This window comes from Tyto alba, unplaced genomic scaffold, assembly GCF_018691265.1.
Source record: "Tyto alba isolate M040663 unplaced genomic scaffold, T.alba_DEE_v4.0 Super-Scaffold_21, whole genome shotgun sequence".
Lineage (NCBI taxonomy): Eukaryota > Metazoa > Chordata > Aves > Strigiformes > Tytonidae > Tyto > Tyto alba.
In genome coordinates, this window is record NW_024881295.1 from 11,350,953 (window position 1) to 11,375,236 (window position 24,284).

Consider the following 24,284-nt stretch of genomic DNA (forward strand, 5'->3'; position numbering starts at 1 on the left):
ATAGAAATCTCCAGAGAAAACCAGCACTAACGATAGTTCATTGCCCAATATGCAGACACAAGACCCTTACTGTCAACCACAAAAAATTCAGAAAATATTTCAAAGATGGGGAAAAAAAAAATGGAATAAAATTGAGAGAACATATATTTTAAAAAATAACAAAACTTTCTACTCCTTATAAGCACATGTCAAATAAAGTAGCAGCAATGGTAGTTGTAACAGCAGTAATGATGATGATGATCTCAGGAAGGCATGATTACCATTGCTTGTATTCATACTTCATTCTCACAAATTTCATAAAATCTATCTGCACTTCTAAATCATTAATTTCCATTAACATTTACAAGACAAAAAAATATCTTGCTTTTTAAAGGGTTTTTTTTGAAGTTTTCAGTCTACTGGGCACACAATGATAATTGCTGCTCTGTTCTGCTTAATGATAGAGTCCTTTCCCTGTACAAAATAAGAAGCAGTTTCTTCCCCAATTTTTATTTCTTTACACAACTCAGAGGCTCAAAGAAGATAATTACAAACAATGCCTGAAGAATGGTTCAGTTAATGTTAATTTATACAACAAACTAATTACTACCAAATGGTAAAAAAATCACATGTGGAAGTTCCTGTCTCCCACGCACACAACTAAACCAGCAGCCATCTGTCTCAGCCTGGGAGCTCTCAGTGACAACCGAGGAAAGCAAGGCAAAGGATGAATCCAGATACACTAGCTGCTTCTTCTGACACAAAATCATGGGATTTAAACACCAGGCTCTGTATGGTGATCTTAGCAGTGGCATTTTTTTCCCCTTTCATTTATAAAACAAACAAACAAACAAAGTATTTGCATCTATAACTACCTCTCTAAATTTTATCTCAATACCAAGAATTTAAGATGAGGTCTAAAATACCTCCATCTATCAGCTGTAATTCTTCCTCCTGGCAATTTCTATACAATACTTGTTACAACATCCTTAACATACTGCCTATCAGAAAGCATGAGGTGACACAGTCTTTGAATCTGCTTACAGTATGTTAGATATCATGATGGAAAAATATGCTTTTTTTGTTTCAAGATTTTTTTAACAACCTGAGAAAGCAATTTTCTCCAAAACCCTGGAAAATCAAAGTCAGTACAATTGTTAAACACTTTTATGGGATGCTCATTAAAAACTGACAGGGAGAAAATAGCTGGGGACAAATCCTGAAGCATTTGTTCAGTTTAAAGTCTCATTGAATTCAATGTGAGTGTTACTTTATTGAGGACTTCAATACCAGATCCTTTACATGAATAAGGACCTTGGCATTTTGACTGTTAATTATTCTCTGATTAGCTTGCATCTAGTGAAACAAACTAAACACAGTATTATCCCCTAAGCTCTGTTCAAGAAATCTCAACTCCAATATTCTCCTCTCCCTGTGAGATCAGAACTCCAACAGTCATCAAAGAAACTGCTGTACATGAATAGGAGCAAAATATCAGAGTTTAGATTCACAGTACAGATTTCAGAGGAGAAGGTTTTTTTCCCCAACAACAAAAACTTACAAATCTATGTTTGAATATAAGGCAAAATTCTTGTATTGCAGAATGGCCTCTATATATCGTATGTAGACCAGGACCACCTCTTATGTTTATGTGAATCCCACACCAGTGACAAAGTGCAGTCTTATGACTTTATTAGAAAGAGACAAGCCAGGATAAGGTAAAGGCTGAAGATCTCTTAGTAAAGACTAAATGTCTATGAACTTGTGTTTTTGAGTATTTATCTTTTCATGAAGAAAGAATATGTTTCAGATGGCCTGAAATGATCACAGAGGAAGAACGTGTGTTACAGCAATTTAAAACAAGGTCCCTGTAATCTCATATTCATGAAGTAACACAGTCATCATTTCTACATGGCAAGAACAGTATCGACAGTTTAAATGAAGTAAACAAGAAGGGATCACAAAAGAATCTACATAACCAAACAATAATGCCTAATTATTCCTCTCATAATACTTAACAGAATTATTATATATAAAATAAAAATGTACAAAGAAATGATTCTTGCATACAGCCAAGAGCATAAAATTTTACATAATAAAATATATTCACTGAAGTGAAGGAAGAAGAAGCAATTTTCCTGTTGCTCAGTTCTATTTCACCTAATCGTTTTTTTACCATTAGGTTACATCAAAAGATGTTTTCTATGAGTGGAAACTTAGAATCTTTCATAAGGATTTCACTTTTTTCCCCAATGTTTTCACGGTTTTTTAGATGCATGATATAAAAGATTGGCTACTTTTAAGTTTTCACTCCTCTTTTAGAGTGGGGAGAAAAAAAAAAATAAAAAAATCACATTCCCTGTACACCAAGAACTGGTCTTTGCTGTAACAAGTGAACTACGAGAGCTTTCAACAAGGAGTTCGTGTGTGAAACAAAACACTGAGTGCTGTGAGACAAAAAAGGAAGGGTCATTCACTACAGCGTGTGTTGCAGAAAAACCTGTAACCGAGGGGATGCTCTGGACATCATGCAGTCCTTGGGCTGTGACTGACGTCAAGCCTCTTCCCTCCTCTTTCACCCCAAGTAGCCTCAAGCAGCTCTCACAGCCAAAAGTCTGCCTCTAATTTTAGTTCCTACTCCTGGCACATGTTGTGTCCTAGATCACTGGAAGCCTTGAATTAATACACTAAGACCCAGTATTAAGCTAAAGAACTGACAGATTTATGGAATGCATTCAGCCTGGGAGGAAAGCTACCTGGAATTGCCTAAACAATCCCAATGACCTCTTCTAGCAGGAACAAGATTTTGCAAAAAAAGTGTATTGATCAAACAAACAAATCTCCACTAGCATTTTCACTATCCCAAGATTAGTCATATTGCAAAGGTGTATCCTAAGGAAGAAGAGAAGGCCTGAAGAATACTACAGCACATCTTTTAACCTCCTTTAAATGACTTATTCTGAAAAGCTTACAAAAATTGTCTCCCGGTTTCATTCTCCCAGAGCAGTGCCTGTTTATGCAAATGCAGAAGGCATCTTCATTCTTCTCCTCTTGAGACTTTTTAACCTGTCTTTATGTCTACAGGGACCTGTCTACTAAAAGAGCTGAAGTAGATGAGTTAAACAATGGCCATATACTGCATCTCGTTTGTTCCTGAAAATACTTAGGAGTGTGGTGGTTGGTAGATTTAGTCTGATTTGAACATTTCTAATGTCTAGCATAAGCAGATCAATTGTTAGCAACAACATGTGAGAAACCAAGGATGAAATGGAACTGGCAGCTGAACTCTCTCTCTAGCACTTCAATGGCAGTTTGCTCAATGCTATATTTAAGGCATAAGGCCAGGACAAAACTGACAACCAACAAAAAGAGTTTACATTAGAAAAATTGGGAAAACTTTTCACTCTGGCAGTGTAAGAAAGCACCTCTAAATATGTTGTCTTTTTGTCTTCTGTGGGCCCCATTACTTTACAATATTGGGTCATGCATACTGTGTAACATCCACTGGGTACTGTGTTCCCACATTCAGTAACTTGTAGCAATAAAATACTGGTAAAAATGGTAATGTAATAATGTGATCATCTCAAAAGGACTGCATTTTTTTGCAGAAGAAATAACAGGTTATAGCCTAAACCCCTATGTTGTGTATTATTCATCTAATAATTTTATGGTTAGTTACAGAATGATTCCCAATGACAGCTTCTTAATTCCTCTGAACTCAGATAGGATTGACTTGGCCAAACTTGTAAAGGAGAAACACATTTTGCCTGGATACGCATCCCATACCCCAAAGCTTCACAGGAGCTGTGAATCAATTAGATGACACAACAAGAGGAAATGCATAAAAAAAGACTTAAAATAAAATAATCTTCAGTGAAATGTCTCCATATTTAGTTAAACAGCATTGCTGATTAAGGCTGTACATGAGCTCAGTGTGGAATCCAGAATTGTTGCAGCTGAAAATCATTAGCAAAAGCCTGCTGTCCTCTAGTTTCATCTCCATATATTAATTTCACATACAAGGAAAGGGAACTATTCGGAAATACATTGCTTTATTTAAGTCTAGTATATAGACATCCCAGAAAAAATACATTAGCGTGCTTTATGCTTTGCAACAAGACAGTGATCTTATAGGCTTGAGTGAATACACAGTAATGACTACGGTTGAAACCATTTTTTGGTTAGTTGTTGACTTTTTTGACTCTTTTTTTTTTTTTTTTTTTTTTTTTTTTTTTTTTCCCCCTGGTGCCTGACTCTGTGGGAGATAAGACATTCAGTTACTGAAATGGGATATGTGTTTTGGGCAAAACAGAAAAGCGAAAAAAAAGTTCAGCAAAAAAAAGATCAAGGATGCACACAAAACTGAGAGGCTTTCTTCTTCCATGTGATCTTTGTCTCTAGACTATTTATGTTCCGATTGTGTGGGCTAATCTACAGTATAAAATTAATGCAACATTCCAAACTGTACTGGAAAACCAGGACACTTGGATAACCACTTCCAAGTTGGGAGAGACACTTTCCTTTCTGATAAAGTACTTGGGCACCAGTTGTAACTTAGGGGCTGTATAAATCTTTCACCGTGATCATTCTTGCTTATTGGTAGTGCAATACAATAATTGTTTGGGTTTATTTGTGAGGTGGCAAGGACATTTCCCTTTGGGCATATAGGCTGGACTTTTGCAGCTACACTTCCTAGATATTCAGAAAAGATTTATAAGTAATAGCCCAGTAGCATGTCCCATACACAGCTAATTGCCTATGATTTCAGGCACAGATAAAATCACTGCTGGACTTCAGATCCTCTTCTCACTGTCATCTCCTGTGCTTCTATTATTTATTCAGAGATTCAGTAATTTAACTGATTGTGGCTAAAAGTCTCAGATGAGCAACTCATGTTCATATCCTTCCCTGCATGTTGCAGTGTATGAACATGTGTGCTAAATTGCTATTTCTCCCTGATAGGAAGAATCTGGCTTTCCATGTCATGCATCTGTGGTTCTCCTTCCTTGTGCTGTATAAACTAGTACTTTCTATAGCTCCAAAAGGCAAGTCTGGGTGCTAATTCATCACTTAGTGACTGAAATAGTAATTCATATTGCTCAGAATCAAGTATTTCACCATCTATGAAATAAAAGACTCTAGCAATTAATGACTGCACAGACTTTGTTGTTACCTTTCAGTTCTCTTAATAATGCTCTTTCTAGGAGCAGGCCTAATCCCTATCTGTATAGGCATAAAAAACCAATTTGCGTTAGGTTCTTTACAAATCCTGTATTGGGCCAAATTCTGCCTTCTTAAAGCTCTTGTGTATTCAGCGGGAGTTGTGAACTTACATCTGAGAGCAGAATTTGGCCCACATAATTCTGAATTGTCTATTAACTCTCCCACACTCAGAAATAAATCAAGATGAGATTCCTCTCAAGCACAACGAGCCTAAAATATAAACCATACTGCTCACAACGGGGAGACCAGGAATTCAACTTCAGTCTTACTGTTCTCTCTTCCTCCCTCCGACTCGCATCAGTAAGAAGGAGGAGAGGGCAGAAGGCTCATTAAATCCCAGGATGTGGCCTGCACAGGGCCCAACCAGCATGCAAGCCAGCAGGAACCACAAAAGGTGTGCATGTTCCCTCTTTTAGGGACACCAGAGTTGAGATGTGCAGTGGTACATCTCATTCTCACTCTCTTCACTTTGAAATGAGGATTTTTCCACCCAGATGAATGTTACTTCCCCCCCAGCTCCCAACCCCAATTCTTCCTTGCACAAACTTGGGAGCAACCACTCCTATTTACACCGTGCCGCAACCCCGCGTTGCCACCCGTCAATCAGAGCTCCATTTGTCTCCGGGAGGGTGAATAAAGAGGAGGGGGAAGGAAGAAAGCCAGAGGACCTTTGCATTGATCAAAAATGTTTGGGGCGGAAAGGAGAGGGGGAGAAAGAGGGAGAGAGAGATGAAGATAGATTAGAGGGTAACAAAACTAGAAAGGAAGATAAACAGAGCCAAAAAGAAAAATGTCCTTTGTTCATTTAAATGGCTCTCTGCTCCCAAGCCCTCTGCATGACTAATGCCATGCTGTGGTCTGTAAACCTCTTGGGCACATAACACAAACAAAGCATAACTCGGCCTGAACAAACAAAGGTCTAAGCAACAGTGATTGAATTCATCTTAAAACAACAAATCAATTCTTCCCTATTAATGCCCTAAATACCAGCGTAGGAGCACTGTCCTGTTGTAATAAACAGCCATGTGTTCAATTACCGTCTGTTTTCCCAACTACTGCTCTCTTCAGTAATTACACCATGCAATGCATTCTACATTGACATTATATTAATGTGCTGGGAGGAGAGATCTTAAATACGAATTAAATCAAGGCTAAACATCTCAGAAAGCCTTACCGAGTCTCACAAGTGCTAAGAGGGCATTCTTCAGCAGAAAGCACAGACTGATATTTCTCTTCGTTCACTTTTCACTTTCACCCCCTGGCTAAATAAATAAATTAAAACACAAGCTTGAAAGAACTCTATTGCCCCAAAGACCACCACAGTAAACCCTTCATAAGCTCTCTAAATGTCCGCTTCACCTGTACAAGATCACTGCTCAGTGAGGAGCCTTTCATAAGTATCAGCTTACGTCACATCAGCTAAACAGCAACTACAAAAACCCTTCAACAACAGACAGGTGACAACAGAGAGAGGCAAGAAAAACAAAAGCAGAAAACTTTCTGGTCTGAAACAAACAGGAGAATAGAAGTTTAAGAAAAGGTTTCTTACCCTTGTGCAGAACCGTCAAACAACTTCTATTGACTACTGAATAGCACACAGCAAACAGACCAAACAAAAGATATGATGAAAGATGTATTTACTTGTACAGGGCTCCTTCCCCCCACCTCAACCTTTCTTTCCATTTCATATACACCCACACTGCACCGTTTGCATTGTGTTGTTAAATAACCAATAGCAACCTAGATGAAACAGTGGAAGGGTTTCTATGATGCTGTCAAGCACCAGACAGATGCTTGGCAGTGTCAATATGGTTCTTTACATTTGGGTTGTGCCAAGGTTTGAAATGAAAAATAAAATAGGAATAATAATAATACTTTGAGAGAGACAGAAAGATGGCAACGAGTTAGTGCACAGATGTGCGCTAAATTTTTAAATCAATGAAGTATCATCCTACCTGCTGGGTTTTACTTCAGTGATTTGAACTGTTATGGAAACAGATAAATAAAGATTTGCTTTTTGCCTGTGTATTGGATTGCAAGAATTTTCATAGAAAGCAAAATCAAATTCTGAGGGTTTAATGACTGCAGATTTCTAGGCCCTCTAGAACAGACTCATAGGTTTCTGCTGCAAAGACATGCCAAGTATGTCTAACATATGAAGTATGATAAACTACTAAAATCTGTTTCAAAATAAAATGCCCTAGGTGCTGCAAAACTTTTCTGACTGAGGCTTCAGAAGACATAGAAATGTGCACATTTGGAGGAAATAAAATTTCTAACGATTTTCTGACTAAAATATTATAGTTTACCCTAAAAATTACAGCACATAGCATTCAGATATATTTAAGTGTCTTTATAACAATTGCTCATTTGTCCTCCTCAGGTCATTAGATAAAAAACACTCCCGAAACCTCTCCAGGTTTTGAAACTCATTTTCATTTGACTAGTTTGAATTTTTTCATTTCAGCTGCCAAACCAAGTTAGGGGAAAAGCTGTTTCCACCTGACCCAAAATGTTGTATTTAATCCTAATTGAAATGTTTTCATTTCTCTTTCAGATTAATCATCTTAAACATCTAAAAACAAAAAATATCATTTCCAATGAAACATTTTGTCTAAAAATGTTGACCGTTCCAAATTTTCTACTATTTTTGGCTAAAATTAACTTGCTGAATTGCTAAATGGTATCAGTTCTTAATTACTATTTAACAGGGGTTTGGGTGTGTGTCCCCCCAATTCTCCTTTACTCTGTTTTGAGCGCTTTTTGAATTTATACATTACAGTATAGAAATCACACACATATAGCACGTTTTCTCCTGAGGCAGTGCAGAAAGCGCAATACAATTAAACTGGATGAGAAGAAACGATGATGAAAGGACTTCTATCTCTTCCCAGCACAGCTTATTTACAATGGAGGAGATGCACATTACTCTGTAAAACTGGCAACGTTCAAACCACCTTAAAAATATCAAACATTAAACAGACAGGTAACTAATAAAAGTAAGCAAAGTCTTCAAACTTAAGACTGTTTTTACAAGGCTTCTTCATTAGCTAAACAAGCAAGTGGGAGTTGCTGCAAATGTCGCTCCTTGCCGTGCTACAGGCCTTCCCTTGCTTCTGGTAAACAGAAGACACAAGACAGCCTTGTGAATAGCTCATGGCACAGACTGAGATCTAAAGCTAATCAGACAGGATGATAGGTCATCTTAATCAACTTCAAAAAGCCAATCCACATGCTTATCCCAGCTCCTCGCCTCTCCTTCCCTGATCGCTCTCTCACTCATTTGGCCATGTTTTCCCCTTCCCCCTCCACTTACTTCCTGCAAATGGTGCTGTTAAGAAAGAACGTGGGGAGCCCTTCAGGTCTCAGCATCCTGGGCGCAGGTGGTGGGGAAAACTTTGAAGTGAGCTCTCCACTAACTCTAGAGCTGGCCGTGCCTTCTCCATAAGCAGCTCTTATTAAAAAAAAGACCAAGTATCCACTAGAACAAAACCAAGCAGGCCTATTTAATTAGGGCAAATGCTTGATATCCACTTCTTCATGTTAAACCACACAGTCACACAAGCCTGGGAGGTCTGATTAATTTTAATATGCACGGTCGTGACAAGTGCCTCGGGGGTAAGAGAGAGGGGAAAAAAAAATCCCACAAACCCTGCTAGCTCGACAAATAGGTTTCAGCTAAATGTTGTGTATGTTGCCCAGATTAAGATGTTACTATTCAGCAAGGGCTTGAACCTTTAATATGAGGGACAAGAGGCCTGAGAAACAGGTGGCTCGCTCTTCACTCTTGAATAAATGACATCCCCAAAAGCTGTGGCACATAAGCAAACAGAAAGAGCTGGCACACTCCCTCATGCATATTTGTGTATTACTAGTCTGGGTCAGAGGTTTCTCCAGCAGTAATCCAAGGACTGAAATGAAGCTCAGAAAGCTAATGGCTTTTTCAGGGGAGGGGGAAATTAAAAAAAAAAAAAAAAAAAAAAGAGCAAGCAAAAAATGAAGGCAGACTGCAAAGTGATCTAGCTGGAATACATTGGAGGCAACAGGCACATCAAAATGATGTGGGGGTAAGAATGGCAACAAGGTTTGAAAACCACTATTGAAATTAATCATGGCTATTCAAGAGTGTGGCTACCTGGGGAATTAAGTCCAGACAGGAGCCCAAATAATTATTTTGGTCTTGGTGAACAACTTGTATGTTGTACTGTAAAAGACGAGAAGTGAGAGATGAAGTATTTTGTGTTGGCTGCTGCTTGTCCAATATTATGGACTGAATGTACCCTGGAAGGAAATTTTAATTATGGAGATACATCAGAGAAGACTTTAATTCTAAAACAGGGAGGGGGTGAAAGACTGCATCTTTTCTCCAAAAGCAGAAGCTTCCTAAATTTCACTTGACCATAATGCTTTCTTCTATATTTGAGATGCTGTATCAGCACCTTAGATGCCTTTATCAAAAAAAGAAAAGAAAAATCCAAAAGCTACAAACCTTTGAGGATGTAAGCAAGAGAGACTTGGAAGGGAATCTAAGCAAATTTTGAAAACATCCATTGAAATAAACAGTGACTATTGGGCTAAACTATTAGGAAGGAAAACACTTAAAAACTGAAGGTGACAAATTAATAAACTTCACTTTGAGCAAGTAAGAGCTGGCAGGGCTTCAAACCAGGATACCTCTGTTCTAGAGTTAAAGCACTTGTTAATAAAGGTTTAAGCCACTGCAGCATTTAACATTGCCTTCTCTCTCCTCACATAGGCCTACTTCATAAACTTGATCTTTTACTTTTTTTTTCTAATTATTTTTTATTTTTATCAGCAGTATACAAATGCACATTTCCATATGGCAGGGTCTTTGAAAGAAGTGCATGGAAGCTTGATGCTGGCTTGATCCACAAAAAAAGACACATTTTCTGGTGACAGACTGCATAGATGAACATGGAACCACAATGCACTTGAAGCATCCTTCCACAGCAGCATGAGTGTATGAACAAAACTTAAAAGTACTCAACTGCAAAGTATCCTTGTTTGTCCTTCAGTAGAACAGCATTACAAAGCCTCTTCAACACATACTTTGTCAAAGGGACAGTGAAGAACCAAATAAAAGAAATTCAAACCTCAACCAATTAGAGTATCCTTAGGCTTTTCACAAATCTTTTCACTTTATTTCTTTCCATCTCATCAGGTGTGATTTAAAAACAAGAGTCTGCATTTCAAAGGCCTCCCTTCTTGTGCCCATCAATGGTCTTCTTTGGAATTTATGGCTTAAGAAGAGGGAGACCTCTTGATTTCTTTACAAAATATGTTGATTAAAAGTTTGATAATATTAAGAGATATTCTGGGATTTTATTTCATCTAGAGAGCCTGAATTCAATATGGTTCACTTTTATAGACTACAAAACTGCTTAAACAACAGCCATTTAAATTACCACAAGAACAGGTGTTGTGATTTATAATGTAAACTTAAACATCAAACACAAATAGCCTTTGGGGGATGTTCAGAAGACAAAAATCATGCCCGAGAGGGCTTTCTCATCCCTTTCTTTCTGACAAAGTAATTACTTGCAGTATTGCAGCATACTATAATACATGAGGCTCTGCATTGCCTGTTAAAGCCCTGCAAACATATGTATTACCTGCTTACTAAATACTTGAGATTGTTTCTGCTCAGAAGACCTAAGGACTAGCAGAACAAAATTTTGAAGTAGGAACAATATTAAACACTATATATACACAATTCTTGTGTGTGCATGTTTATATATATTTATGTTTAAAGAGATATATATCTAATCCATGCACTTTATATATATGGATAACCATGTACATGCATTTATATAGAATTCAAAGTATTCATTTAAATGGACAAACAGAATTGAGTTTCAGAGGTCTTTATTATAGAAGAACAAGACATGCAGATGAATGAGTGTACCCACATATGCACACACTCATATGCACAGTCTCTGTAGTCAGGTAGATGCCCATGATCCCTTTTATCCAGAATCTCTACGAATTCTGTACAATAACATAGATCTGGCCTCAGAAGATACAGTATGGAAGTTTTCAAGATAAACAGACAGATAAATAACCTGTTACAAACATATACTGCCAAAATGGAAAAAGAAGATTGATATTCAATTAAAAGTCAGGAGATGTAAAGAGCCAGTGAGTACTCTGGCTTATTCTAAAAATAAAAGAGAATTTACTTGTTTGCCTATTTTTTGTCCAGAAGTCAAGCTGTGTGTCCAGAGGAAAGGCTACACAGATTTCAGAGATTTAATTTTCCACAAGCACAGGCCATAAATTAAAATACAGCAATCCAATCCCATTAATAGTGCAAGAAAAAGCTAAGTGGCTGCTTTGGTTTTTGCTTTCATGAACTTGTGTCAAGCTCACTGACTTCAAAGAGATTTCCATTTCATTTCTACAAATGAAGAGAACAGACAGACAGAGAGTCTCTGCCATCCTCTGATGCCTTAAGAAAACAGAAGAAAAACATGCCTGTATCTCATTCGCCTAATGATTTTAGCTGCAAAAGGAATCCCATGGTCTGCAGACGACCCTCAGGGCAAGGGCTTGAGGTCTGTCACAGTATATAAGGCTTCTCCAAACCCACTCCATTATCTTCATTATTGTATACCAGGAATAAAAGGGGACTGACTCCTCTTCTGAAGTTCAAGTTAGAAAGGACAGAATGTTTCATGTAAAATAACATTGTGTGACTTCAGTAATAGGTTTATGCCTTTGGGGGCCTAATACTAAAGCTACATATAAGGATTTTCTGCAGAATTTGAATGAAAAAAAAAATGAGCACTGTATTAGCAATGAGAAAAATTCTACAAGTTTTAGATTCCCTGAAACAGTCCATGTCTCTGTGTCAGCATGACTCACTGTCAGTCATGGACTTTCATACAGCAAGAGCAAAAAGGCAAGCTGGGGGCGGGGGGGGGAAGTGAAGAGCATGGGGCTTTAAAGCTAAGTATAAACCCATAAACCCATATGAAAATCAAAACCATACAAATATGCAAGGAGGAAGACGAAGCAACAAGCTTTTGGAAAGTTCTTAGGAATGAGTAAGTATCATGGCTTCCTACAGGGGACATTAGCAAGGGCATATATGTAACAAAACGACATAGAAACCATTTATATGAATGGTGATGCTTCCCTTGTCAGCTCACGTGTGGGTACCTGTATGCGCTTACATATATGCATACATACGTGTATGCATTCATGCACTCTGAGCACTATGTTTCATAACACTGTAAAAATCCTTGTCCTTTATTGACAAAATTTACTAAGTATTAACTCTTACTTTCTAACAAACATAATGTAAGAAAACCATTTACTTTATATCAATAAAGTTCCTTAAAAATACTCAGACCTGTTATCAGTATTTTGGAATATCTCGCTTCTCCTCAAAACACATTTAAGAAAAGAAAGGTCCTCTCCCTGACTGATATGAGGCTTGGATCGAGACTTTAAGTTGTCTACCCCACCCTTCTCTTTTTTCTTGTTTTGAAGAAACAGGCTATTTGAAAGACTGCTTCAAAAGCACATTTCCCACAGTAATTCAGAAGACAATTTCAAACAATAAAACTAGAGCAAACATAGCCCATTGTACAAGTTAAATAATATATAAACTTTTGAGTACACAGAGAAATGGGAATCTGGCTCATATCTGGTCTTCGAAAGATTCACAGGAAATTGATTTAATTAAAACTCAGCTATTGGTGCAAATGTTTCCCTTTCTTCCCAAAGAGAAATAGAGTATTATATTATTGTTGTTGACAAAATGCAGCAAAGTTTAACCAAGATTCTTGGTTGTCTCCTACAAAGCTCCACAAACTAGCAAGACTAAAAATTATTACTGAAACGCACAGTGATCATACATTGTTGAATTTTTACCTACATGTACTACCAAAGATTCCCACTTGTAACTTATCTTATTCATGGGGAAATTCATTAATATGCTAATTACCTGACTAGCAACTAGTGATGACTGACAACTTTAGTACTACATGAAGAAGACATGAGAATAAGTAGATTTTCTGCTGGAAATCAAACAGAGAAGACACGGTGCTTGCAGTAGTACACACTTCTTTTAGGGAAAGAGACTCGTATTTGTGGAGGATCCCTAAGAACAGTCTTGCCATCTGCACCCAGAAATATATATTTTTTAATTAGCCGCTCTAAAAACAATCATGTTGGCTGAAGGGAAGGGGGAGGGAGACTTGTCAAAATGATGTATTTGTCCCTCACCACCTTTCAATGCTCTTATGCAAGTCTAATTTTCTTCCTAGCCAGATCACCTCTCTGGCCTCCTTTTGTTTCATGTCCCATTTCCCATTCTCTTCTAACTTCTGAACTTTTGTTAGTTCGCTTTTAAGGAGAAAGGGAGAAAAAAAAAACACCAACCCTTTCCTATTCATTTTTTCCTGGATGGGGAGTAAGCAGACATATGAATATGGCACCCTCATAATGACTTAACTAGGGCTTAATGAAATTTTCATTACAACCTGCTGTTCATTTTAATGGCCTTTGAAAGACAATAGAACAATGGCTAGAGGGAAGAAAAGATTTTCTGTTGCATGCATTTGCAAAGCCCAACATTCAGTTGCTCCCCCTCCTTTCTCTCTCAATCTCTTCACGAAGCTGTAGATCTTTTGTTTGTACTGTATATTTTCATTTTAGTAGAGCTGAGATAATGCACAGGCTCTGTAACCATTCTCATGTCTATCTATGGCCTTTCCTTAATGGAGTCTGTGCAGCTTGTACAACCTCATATTCAAAAGAGTATTTATACGTTGTCCAGAACTCCTTGTTCTTTCCTCTGACTTATAAAAGTCTGGTTTCCTTCCCCCCCACCCCATACCACACACAAGAAAGATCATTTCCATTCAAAGGCACAAGGTAGGTCATGGCACTGACCATTAAGTCAACGTAAATGAAAAATGAAATGCTATGATTATATGTAATATTCAACAAAGAAATGCTTAGACAAAGAATTTGTTTCCCAGCAGACCCTTACTGTGTTCCCCAGTCAAGAGAAGACTAATTTACAATCCTGTCAGGCTCATGTATGTGAGTGTAGCACACTGTGTTTGCATCCATATTGTCATTCCAGTATGCAGGTTGTCCTAAAATTTTCTTGTAGGTGTTGTCAATCCATGCTTCAGCACTGAGGTGGGCTCTGAGGGCCATGCTTTTAAACATTTGAGATAGATTTATACAACAGGATAGGTGGGTGTAAATGAATATGAAGTATAAGGAATAAGGCTCAGCATGTTCACACAACATCAACTGGCTCACAGTCCCCTGGAAATCTAGCTGTAAATATGCGTGCTGGATACCTATGGAAAATATAGTGAGAACTTTATCTTCCAGTCAGGGGTTTGACTCTGCCCCAAATAGGCAGGAATTGAAAATCTTCCTTAAAGGAAAAGCTGTTCTGTGGTTTCTCAGAGGCAAGATGTTCGGTCTTAGTCTCAGCCCACAGAGCACAAGTGGCATCATCACTGACTGGACATACATTCTCAAAAAGAAACTGATTCTCCAGAAATGATACCTATATGTCAAGGCTGAAACTTGCTGTCCAGACATAATGCAGAGAAAGCCTGTACTGTGTCTGTTTGTACAGTACCTGCACTACAACTAGAGGATGACATGATAGGACATGCTCCAGACAAAAGCTCTCATGAAATCCAAATTTAACTTTCTACCTTTCAAATAATGACATTCCTACTAGATAATTTCACAAAAACACTGACATTGCTGATAGCACTTCTTTTTGCTCTAGAAATGGGGGAGGGGGGAATACTGGTGTAAATGACCCCAGGCTGTTAAAATTATGGTGTTCGTTGTATCCACGTTGAGGAGGTTGCTGTGTCTATTGCAACTGTGCCAAAAGACTGTTATGTTAGACAAAGGCTCTCATTTGGGAAAAGCTAAAAATGTTAACTATGATGGGATATAGCTGAAATTTATCTCTAATATAGACAATAACTATGGGTTCTTTACTTCAATTTTGCTAGGAAGAAAAAGCAAATGGAGCAGAAAATGGGAAGATTAAAAAGTACACATATCCAAAGAATCTGGAGAAAAGAAAACAAAATGGAAAATCTTGGCCAGTTTCCCAGGCCTTACCTTCTGGCTCATTTTTGATGAGCTCTTCCATTTTTCTTTGCTTAAGGGTGTCTACAACATCCGCTAGGCTTCCTTTGCGCCTTTCAGGGGTTCCCAGGGCTGTGCTGGACAATGATTCTCCACTCTGACGCCCACCTTCTTCTGCCTTCAAGGGTGAGGTAGATGAGTTGTGCGGGGCAAATGAAGACATCACTTTATTGCCATCAACTTCCTGAAAGGGGAGAAAACCGAGATGAAACATTTCTTTCTTTTCTTAAGGAAGAAAAAAATAAAGATTGAAAGAAAGAACAATCCTTTGTTCTTTGAGTTCATCACTGTTTGTTCTTCTGTTGAAACCTTTAAAAAGGCATGCAATGTTTCAAAAGCACCCAGAACAAAGCCCATCCATAAAGCATAAACCAAGATTACAGGCTGAAGTGAACAAAGATCAGCTTGCAAGAGAGAAACATAAAATACAGTTTTTCCCTAATTGAGAACAAGTGTTGTACTCATAGGTTTCCTAATAACAATGGTATTGATTACCTTTAATTGTTTGTTCTTTTACAGCTTTCTTTCAAAAAAATCTTCAATTTTTACAAGGACCATTAATTTCCTGACCTTATAAAGTACTTAATGCCATGATGGCTAGTTGTTGTAAGAAATGAAATAGTAACCAAATATTAAATGCCCTTCGTCACATGACTTATTTTAACTCACAGTTCAAGTAGTTCTCCCATCTATAAAGGGTGAAGCTTTTGTTATCTGTTTCCTAATTCTCTTTCTATTCTCCTCTTCTATCTCATACCTTCATTTCCTGTAAAGACAATCTTTTTCACAAAGGTGGTCCTAATGACTTTCGCTAGCGGTACAACGGCAAAACTTTGTGACTTCCTGGAACATAGACACAATCCTCCCCACGTGAGAGTCCATAGAGGTCTACTCATTAATTTTAATGGAAACCAAAACTGGTTCCAGCACCTTCAAACTTGCCTTCATTAACGTGAAAGCCTTCTCCTTCACACCTCCTCCAACATAAAGCAATGTTCTCTGCATATATTCTTTTCCTCTTTCATGTCTCTTTTATACTCTACCCTTCTGTACGCATCTCTGAACCTCTTCTTTTTCTGTGCTAACATGTGTCACCTATAGCTTGCAAAACTTAGGGCAATGTCTCCAAACAAAGCTTGTTGCAGAGTACATAGACTGCACAATATAATGCTGCAAACATGAACAGTTTTTATTTTGATCAGATTCCCCACAGTTGTTTTTTCTTTTTCATTATCCCATTTCCTTACATTTTTGTATTCCAGGTGTTTAATGAATATTATTTCTAAAACAGTCACTGGACCATCTTGTGATCTGAGTTATAGACTTGGTTGAAAAAGACATCATAATTATAAAATTGTTTTCACTTTATAGGGTATGAAAGCAACACATACACAGTCTTCAGTGAATTGTGCTACAATGTTATCATTCTTTTTCCCCGAGTAGTTTTTGGTGTCTCTGGCTTAATAAACCCCAATATTTCAGCAAAAAAATGTGTCTTTTCATAAATAGAACACAAATTGCTAAAAACAATCACAATAAAATTTAAATAAAGCAACACAGAAGTTTTGAAGTAAAGAATGTATTTGTTTTCACGGACTACATCATTTTGGCAAAGAGATTACCTTTGGTTAAGAAAACTTCTAGCGCAAAACAGTTTTGAGCAGCTTGAATGTGTTATACTACTGAATAAATTCCCTAACAGAATCGGATTTAACTGAGATTACAATCTGGGCCATCATATGCCCCAAAAGCCAAACCCAGCGATGATAATGAGAGACTTTCTACTGACGTCAATGAGCTTTTGACCAAGCCCTAAAAAATTTTCTGACTCTAGTCAACAGAAATGCTCCTTTTTTCCCCTGCAACTCCCTCCATTTTTTGTTCTGCACTTGGAAAATTACTAGTTGCTAACAGTGGACATAAAAAATGAGTTGGAGCCGAATGTAATTTTTTTTCAGCATATACAGACTTGAATAAACTGTTTTTTAACACTGATCTAGATGAGCAAAATAGTGAACTTCAGCATTACTTCAGATTTTATCTAGCATTCAAACCCATTATCACCAAGTGGCAATTTTTTTCCCTACAGACAAGGCCAAAAGAGGAAATATATCGAAAGCTACTTTCTTATTCACACTTTGAAGAGAGATAAGCCAAATACCATCCTTACTTACAGTTCTTAAATCTACCTATACCATCAATTATTTATAGAACAGTACTGTTACTAATTTTACTAGGAACTAGTTTCTTGGTTTGATTCCAAAGTGATCCCCAAAGACACTCACTCATGTTTCTGTGTGTGTCACACACTGGTCACAGACACAAAGCACTTGCAACTGCTGCCTAAACCTCAGGAATCATCATTGATGTTTTCATGTACATTTTGGGTCCATGCAAGTGTTTTTATATGTACAGGTATATTCTGAGTATAAACCAAGTTTGTTTTAAGAGAAGAAGCATAAGAACACAAGGATTGAATGACACATAAAGTAATATAATGTGATTTTCAAAATCACAAATTGCTTGGCATTCAAATGGAACCCACAAGTATTTTCAAAACTACTGAAATGCCTCTGACTCTTTTTCTGCAGAAAATTAATTGTGAGGAGGAAAAGACAAGAGTATAGTTTGTGGGTAAAGCATCATGAAAGGATTCTGGATACTCAACTCCTTCATCCTTCAAATGTTCTGCATAACCATGGAAAACATCACTTTTGTTTCTGCACTTCAGTTTCCTACTATCTAAAATAGGCGTAGAAGAAGTAACTTCTTATATTGTATAGGTCCTGGAACGATAAACTCATTAATAACACAGAGATGACCTGCTACTACAATGTTGTCTAAAAGCATTTATATAGTACCACAGTTAAGAAGACTTCATAGCTGCACATAAAAAAGGAAAGGGAAGTGTTCTACAGAGGTGGTTTTTTTTAAAGATAAATTATATATTAAAATATACATCTAAGTAATCATCTCCAAAAAAAAAAATATTTCCTTAGACTGCTCTTGTTAGGTGTTCATGTATGCGGTGTTTGCATATCACATACATGGGCTATTTATACACTTGTGGGATTTAAGATTCACTCCACTTAATCAAAACACATATACAGTAGGGGAACAGCTGCAATCACATCTCAGTGGGCTAAATTACAGTACACCAGTGAATTATTCATTCAAAAAGATCTGTAGCAATCACACATTCACTGCGTGATTTGCAATCTAAGAGGAATCCTCTCCTTTCCATACCAGCGGATCAGTGCACACATCAGCTACTGCTGTTGATGAGAGTTCAACATGTATCCTCTAGCACACCAGCTCGAGAATCTGTCTTCCCCATTTCTCCATGATCTTTTTATTCTGTCATTCAGAACAACAATCTGAAATGCGCAACTGTTATCTTGGCTTTCGCTTTATATCCTGTTTTATTTTGCTCTTTCTTATGCCATTACTGGAGAAAGTGAAGAACTTTCAATGGTTCTGGACTTCAACTTTTACCACGTAAAAAGAAAGGATACTTCCCCATAAAACCTATTCATGTCAGTGGTTGCATAAAGCTAAAAAAAACCTCTAGGAAGAAAAATTGTCTGATATTACATATGAGAGTTTAATTATCCCCCTGAAAACACTCAGAGAAATCTTTAATGGCAAGAAAGATACATCAGCAACAGTTTAAAATTAATCCCCTGAGAAGGAAGTTCCCTCACAACAAGTGAGGTTCCTTTTTTGAAAGGACAAATTCACGTGACTTTTTTCAGTTAATTGAAAGAAAAGCACCAACACTGCAAAGAGTGGTATTCAAGAACCTAAATAACTACACTACTGCAATTTTGAAATTAAGTCCATCGAGACATAGAGAAGACCTCTCAGTCACCAAAACAGTGGAAAAACTGACGCTCCTTTACCAGAGAGCTGTCTCTCTCAGCTGGGCAGCCATTTCACCTGTTCAAGTTTGATTACATTCCAGCCTCTGGCACTGTTAATCCTGGTAACAGTTTTATGCAGTTAGCAGCTGCTTCATGGATGGGGCTCTATTGTTCATTTGCATTGCGAATTGCTCTGCTAATGTGTGCTGGCACATTTCGTGGAACTCTGAGCTGGGATTGTACTCACCAACACCTGATGCTGCTGCTTCTTGCTTTCCCCACTTCAGAAAGGCAGACAAGGACCTACACAGATCCTGCTGAATCAGACACCCTAGGCCCTTCTTTCCCCTCTCAACAGCAGTAACAGAAAACAGGATTGGCCCACGTTTCACATCTTCTGCTTCTGTTCCAAGCTAGAATCCACAGGAAGACTTGTTCATTTACAAGAGAGTTGCCTCTATATTGCCAAACAGCTTTCTACCTATGGAGGAAATACCTCTTCCAAGGTTTAATGATAAAACAGGCTTCTGCTCTTTCAGGATGAGGTCAATAATCTTCCTTTGTTAATCTTGGGCAAGCTTTACTTAATCTAGCCCCCTTGTCACCTTTGTGATTGACAGGAAAAGTCATGTCACTGGACAATGGACTTATCCTCACTGAGCAATACCTTTCTTAAAGATTACACAATGTTACCCTTGCTCTCATAAAAAGTGCAAACATTTTGCAGTTGAAAGAAACTATTCATTCCAACTATATCTTTCAAATCGTCTCTCCATTTCCAGGGTCCAACTGAGGCCTATTTCAGTTCAACAGACAGACAGGGAAACACTTCATGAAAAGAAACAGGTTGTACTTGGTGAGATTTCCAAAATACCTCTTAGCGCTTTAAATAGATATCATCATCTCCTTCCTCATCTAGACATGCACATTATTCCTATCTGTAATTAAACTCAGACAGAAAACTCTCTTCTGTGACATTAAAATTTTGTCCCAAACCAACCAATAATGGAAGCAGAAGAAAAGTCAGAACTAAGTCTGAAACTGTTAATTACCACCATATGGTATGTAAGGAGGCTGCATCTGCAGCAAAAAAAAATTATGAGAACCAAGCTTCTGGTTTTGTAGCCAAAAACACCTGGAATAAAATACTTATGTCTTTAAAACAAGCACTGGTATTGTCTGATTTTAAGAAGGCTGTGATCCTAACAGCAGCCTAACAGGTTCTTTTTTTCGAATTTGGAATTTTGCCCATACTTTGCTCTTTTAGAATGTGTAAAGAAGACACAAAAGCAAAATTTTTGCTCTGCTTTCAATATTACACGTGTAGGCCTATCTATTTTATAGTCTCCATAGTGACCAGGAAGCTGGTAACAGTATGACATAAGACATAATCAAAAAACAGAATACTTCACACTTCTGAAGTCAAATGATTCTTAAACTGTTTAGTACTGTTTGCTATTTATTTTTATTTATTTTATCTAATCAGCCTTTGGGAAATGAACAACTATGTTTAAGATTCAACAGCATAGCTACTTCAAGTGAAAATCTGAAAGCTATAAAAACATTCCCAATGCCCACAGGAGGTCTACCAGCAATCATGAGGAAAACCAACCTTGACATTTCCAGTATATTTTAAGGTTTAAAAGAAACAAAACACACACACAATAGTCACAAAGCAAGAATAATCTTTTATTTTTTCTTAACCTGCCATTTACAATCTTTGCCTAAATTACTGTAGTTAACTTATTTTAGGACTCTAAGTGCCATCAACTTTCAATGGGAATCATATCTTCAAATCACCTAAGTGCTGTAGGGCTGTAGGACAGATATGACTATAAACCTGTATGGTTTATGGTGGCTGTCAACCTGGCACATTCAGGAAGACAAAATACATATTCCACAAGGCTTCCCAATGGACACTGTTCTTTTCACATTTTATAATTTCTTTGCTTCTATCTTACATTTAGATAGGTCTTTTTGCTACATAAAGGAAACCTATAGACAATTTGTTCATCAGTGATGGAAAGGAATGAACCCGAGGAGATTTAAAAGAAACAGTGGAGGATACAGGAAAAAAAGGGAAACTGTGTGAAAGAGCAGAGAGGAGAAAAAAAAAGTGGCAGAGGATAAATACACTGATAGGAAACAAGAACGCATAATCCAAGGAGGGAAAAAAGAGATGTCAAAAGGTGTCACGTAAACAAACCTAGAAAGAGGTACATCCACAGGCTATGGTCCTGCAATTAGATCCATGCAAACCGACAGCTATTTTTATACAGATTTTTTTCCTGGGATTGTGGTTTTAATGACGACAAGGAATGGAAATGTAATGGAGAGTGAAGAAGTTGGTGTATGGATCTGAACAGCCAAGCTGAAGAGGTCATCATGGCAAAAAAGTAAGAATTTTACCTGAATTAGCTGAGCTAAACGCAGTAAATAGAGATGTTCATTTTTTTTCTTTTTACTGTGATCATGCTATAGTCAAGTGAAATACATTCAAATCAAATATTGTTCTGGCTTTTCTGAGATGATGTATTTGGGACTCCGTGATCCATATTTTGGAAGTATTATCAATTATCAGACTTACAGATTCATGATCACATATAGTTCTCCCTCTAAAATGTTAATACATTGCTTGGTACTGGAATTTACTTTTTCTATTTTTGGCAATCATTACTATCTTGTCTTTCAGGTTGTATTTATTTGACATCAAGTCCTGTATCTAATTAATGACCTCTTTCTGATGAAGAAGAAGATATACTGGCAGAGGTTTCAGTGGGAAGACTAACAGGTATTTCCAGTGTTTGACATCTATGAACTTCGTCGAAAATTATTTGAAGCTCAAAAAGAAGACCATCTGCTCTATGAACTCTGCTACATCAGACACTTCCCTTTATTCTACCTTTTACTCCATACGTAAAATTGAAACAGTAATAAATATTTCCTGCAGCTTAGGGCATCTTATATAATTGATGTAAAAAGACTAGAGATTATTGGACAAAAGCCTCATAGCAGTTGTATTTTCATTTTTACTGATGCATTAAATACTCAGCTCTTGCATTACTCTGTGGTGCACTACAGCCCAATCTTCTGAAACCGGAAATTGGGAATTCTCTCATGTATCAAGCGCCACCCCACAGTATGTGACAGTAACACTGAAATGTACTTTGAGTTTTTCCAAATACCATGACACTCAGACTGCTAACACAGCTGCACGACCAAGAGAAAATTTCAACCGTTTCCAAGGTTTGGAGATGAGTTGTAAGAAACTGTTCAGTTGCGCTCACACAAAAGGAATAACATAATCCATTTTGCATTGATTTCTAACTTTATCCTCTGTGACTTACAGAACATGGGAACCGATTTTTCAAGGATTTAAAGTATCTAAAGATATAAGGAGGTGCCTAGCGGGAGTTTTGAAAATGCACAATAATATATATTCATTTAATTCCCACTGACTTCATTATAGGCCCCTGAAAATAAAGAGTTGGAACCAGCATAGTGTGACTGGCTGACTCTCCGCACTTCTTCAGCTAACCATTATCAGACTATCTACAGTACAGAGCACAATCTGATAACCAATGCTTTAAGACAAATATTTCTTCTCCTCTGGCTGTTCTGCATTCCAGCCCATCCCCAAACATACACAACAAGTTTAGTATTTCTTACTGCTTATCCCACCATTTCTACTTGATTTATTACAAATCAAAGAGTTATATGCAAACTGTGGATCTGTTTGTAGTAAAAAATATATGAGAAAATGTTTTGAGTGAAATTTTAGGACCTTTTTATATTGGATATCTAACACAGTTTTTTTAACATTATTTTCTTTTGTGCTACAAATTTTGGTTTTATTTCTAGCCCACCTCTTTGTCCCCATTTCTTTCAATAGTGTTCACTCATATAGAAGTAAATGGCAAGTTTCTCTACAGAATATAGTTATTAAATACAGTAAAATAGTAACAACTGCTTTGTATTGGGTAAATGTGGTTAGTGACATAATCGCTGACACCCATCCTCAGACCAAATCTCTCCTTCTGCTTCTTTCTCCAGCAAAACTGAATTTAAGAATGTCATATAGGATTACATATATTTGCTCTCAAAATACTTAACAAACAAAACTGGCATTTTGAGAACTCCTAATATGTTAGCTATAACCTGCAAAAACAAAGAACATGTTGTACTATAACAGCCTTGTTATCTTCATGCTAGTAATCTTAATGCTTAAAAATAATAAATAAAACTGTGCAAAAGCACTTTTAAGACTTTTATGATCTCTTTCCTGGGGGACTAAAGATCACCCTTAAGACCTTGCTAAACAAAAAATAAGACTACTTATCAAAGCAGCTTGGAAAAGTCTTCAGCATACATTAAATCATTCAAATAGTTTGGAAATCATGAAGTATAAAACGATTATATTTGTAAATATACAAGCTTACTAACCACATACAACAACTCTGGTTCTGCAAGCGTAATAAAACCTACATTGGGTGTCAAAAACTGTTTCATGATCAGCTTTCTCACTATGAAACAAAGACATTGTCTGTGCTAACTCCTTGAAAGAATGGGGAGGAAGGTCTGAACAGAATTTAGAGATACAATAAAAGGAATGCCATAAGCTAGCAATGTGTCCACGGCTGTTCCCATCTACCTAACCTTCACATTATGATTCACCACAGTTTCCAGATGGAAAAGGGATGTAAGATCACCTCATCTGTTCTCTGGTAGTCTACAAAAATTCATACCAGACAGACATACCTCACCACCCCATTCCTTTGGGTGGCTGAGAAGAGAATGAAGAAGAGCCACGTATGATATGGTCAAAACTGCGTCCTCTGTGTTGAGGATGATTTGGAGGATATCTTGTCTGGAGAGAACAACCCTCCCAACTGGGGAACAAAAAAAAGAAAATATCCTGCACTCCTAAGGGCCTGTGCTCATGTTCATACTAAGGCGGTGTGATTCTGACAAGTACCTAAAGCAGGTAGGTAACAAAACCACACACTCAGACCTCTGGTGTGGTCCCAGTTATTTCATTTGGGCTAGTAAAATGTC

At 37.3% G+C, this 24,284-nt stretch overlaps 1 protein-coding gene across 13 annotated transcripts in view; it reads right to left on the reverse strand.

Annotated features, from left to right (window-relative positions):
- SOX5 (SRY-box transcription factor 5) overlaps nt 1–24,284 on the reverse strand; it is a 296,063-nt gene that overhangs the window by 208,260 nt on the left and 63,519 nt on the right. For 12 of the 13 annotated variants that reach the window (XM_042795201.1, XM_042795200.1, XM_042795196.1 and 9 more), the window contains exon 3: nt 15,340–15,550. In XM_042795201.1, the coding sequence (XP_042651135.1) occupies nt 15,340–15,550 (211 nt within the window). Of the gene's footprint in view, nt 1–15,339; nt 15,551–19,476; nt 19,545–24,284 lie in introns of those variants that run through there. The other variant, XM_042795202.1, reaches the window with a different exon arrangement.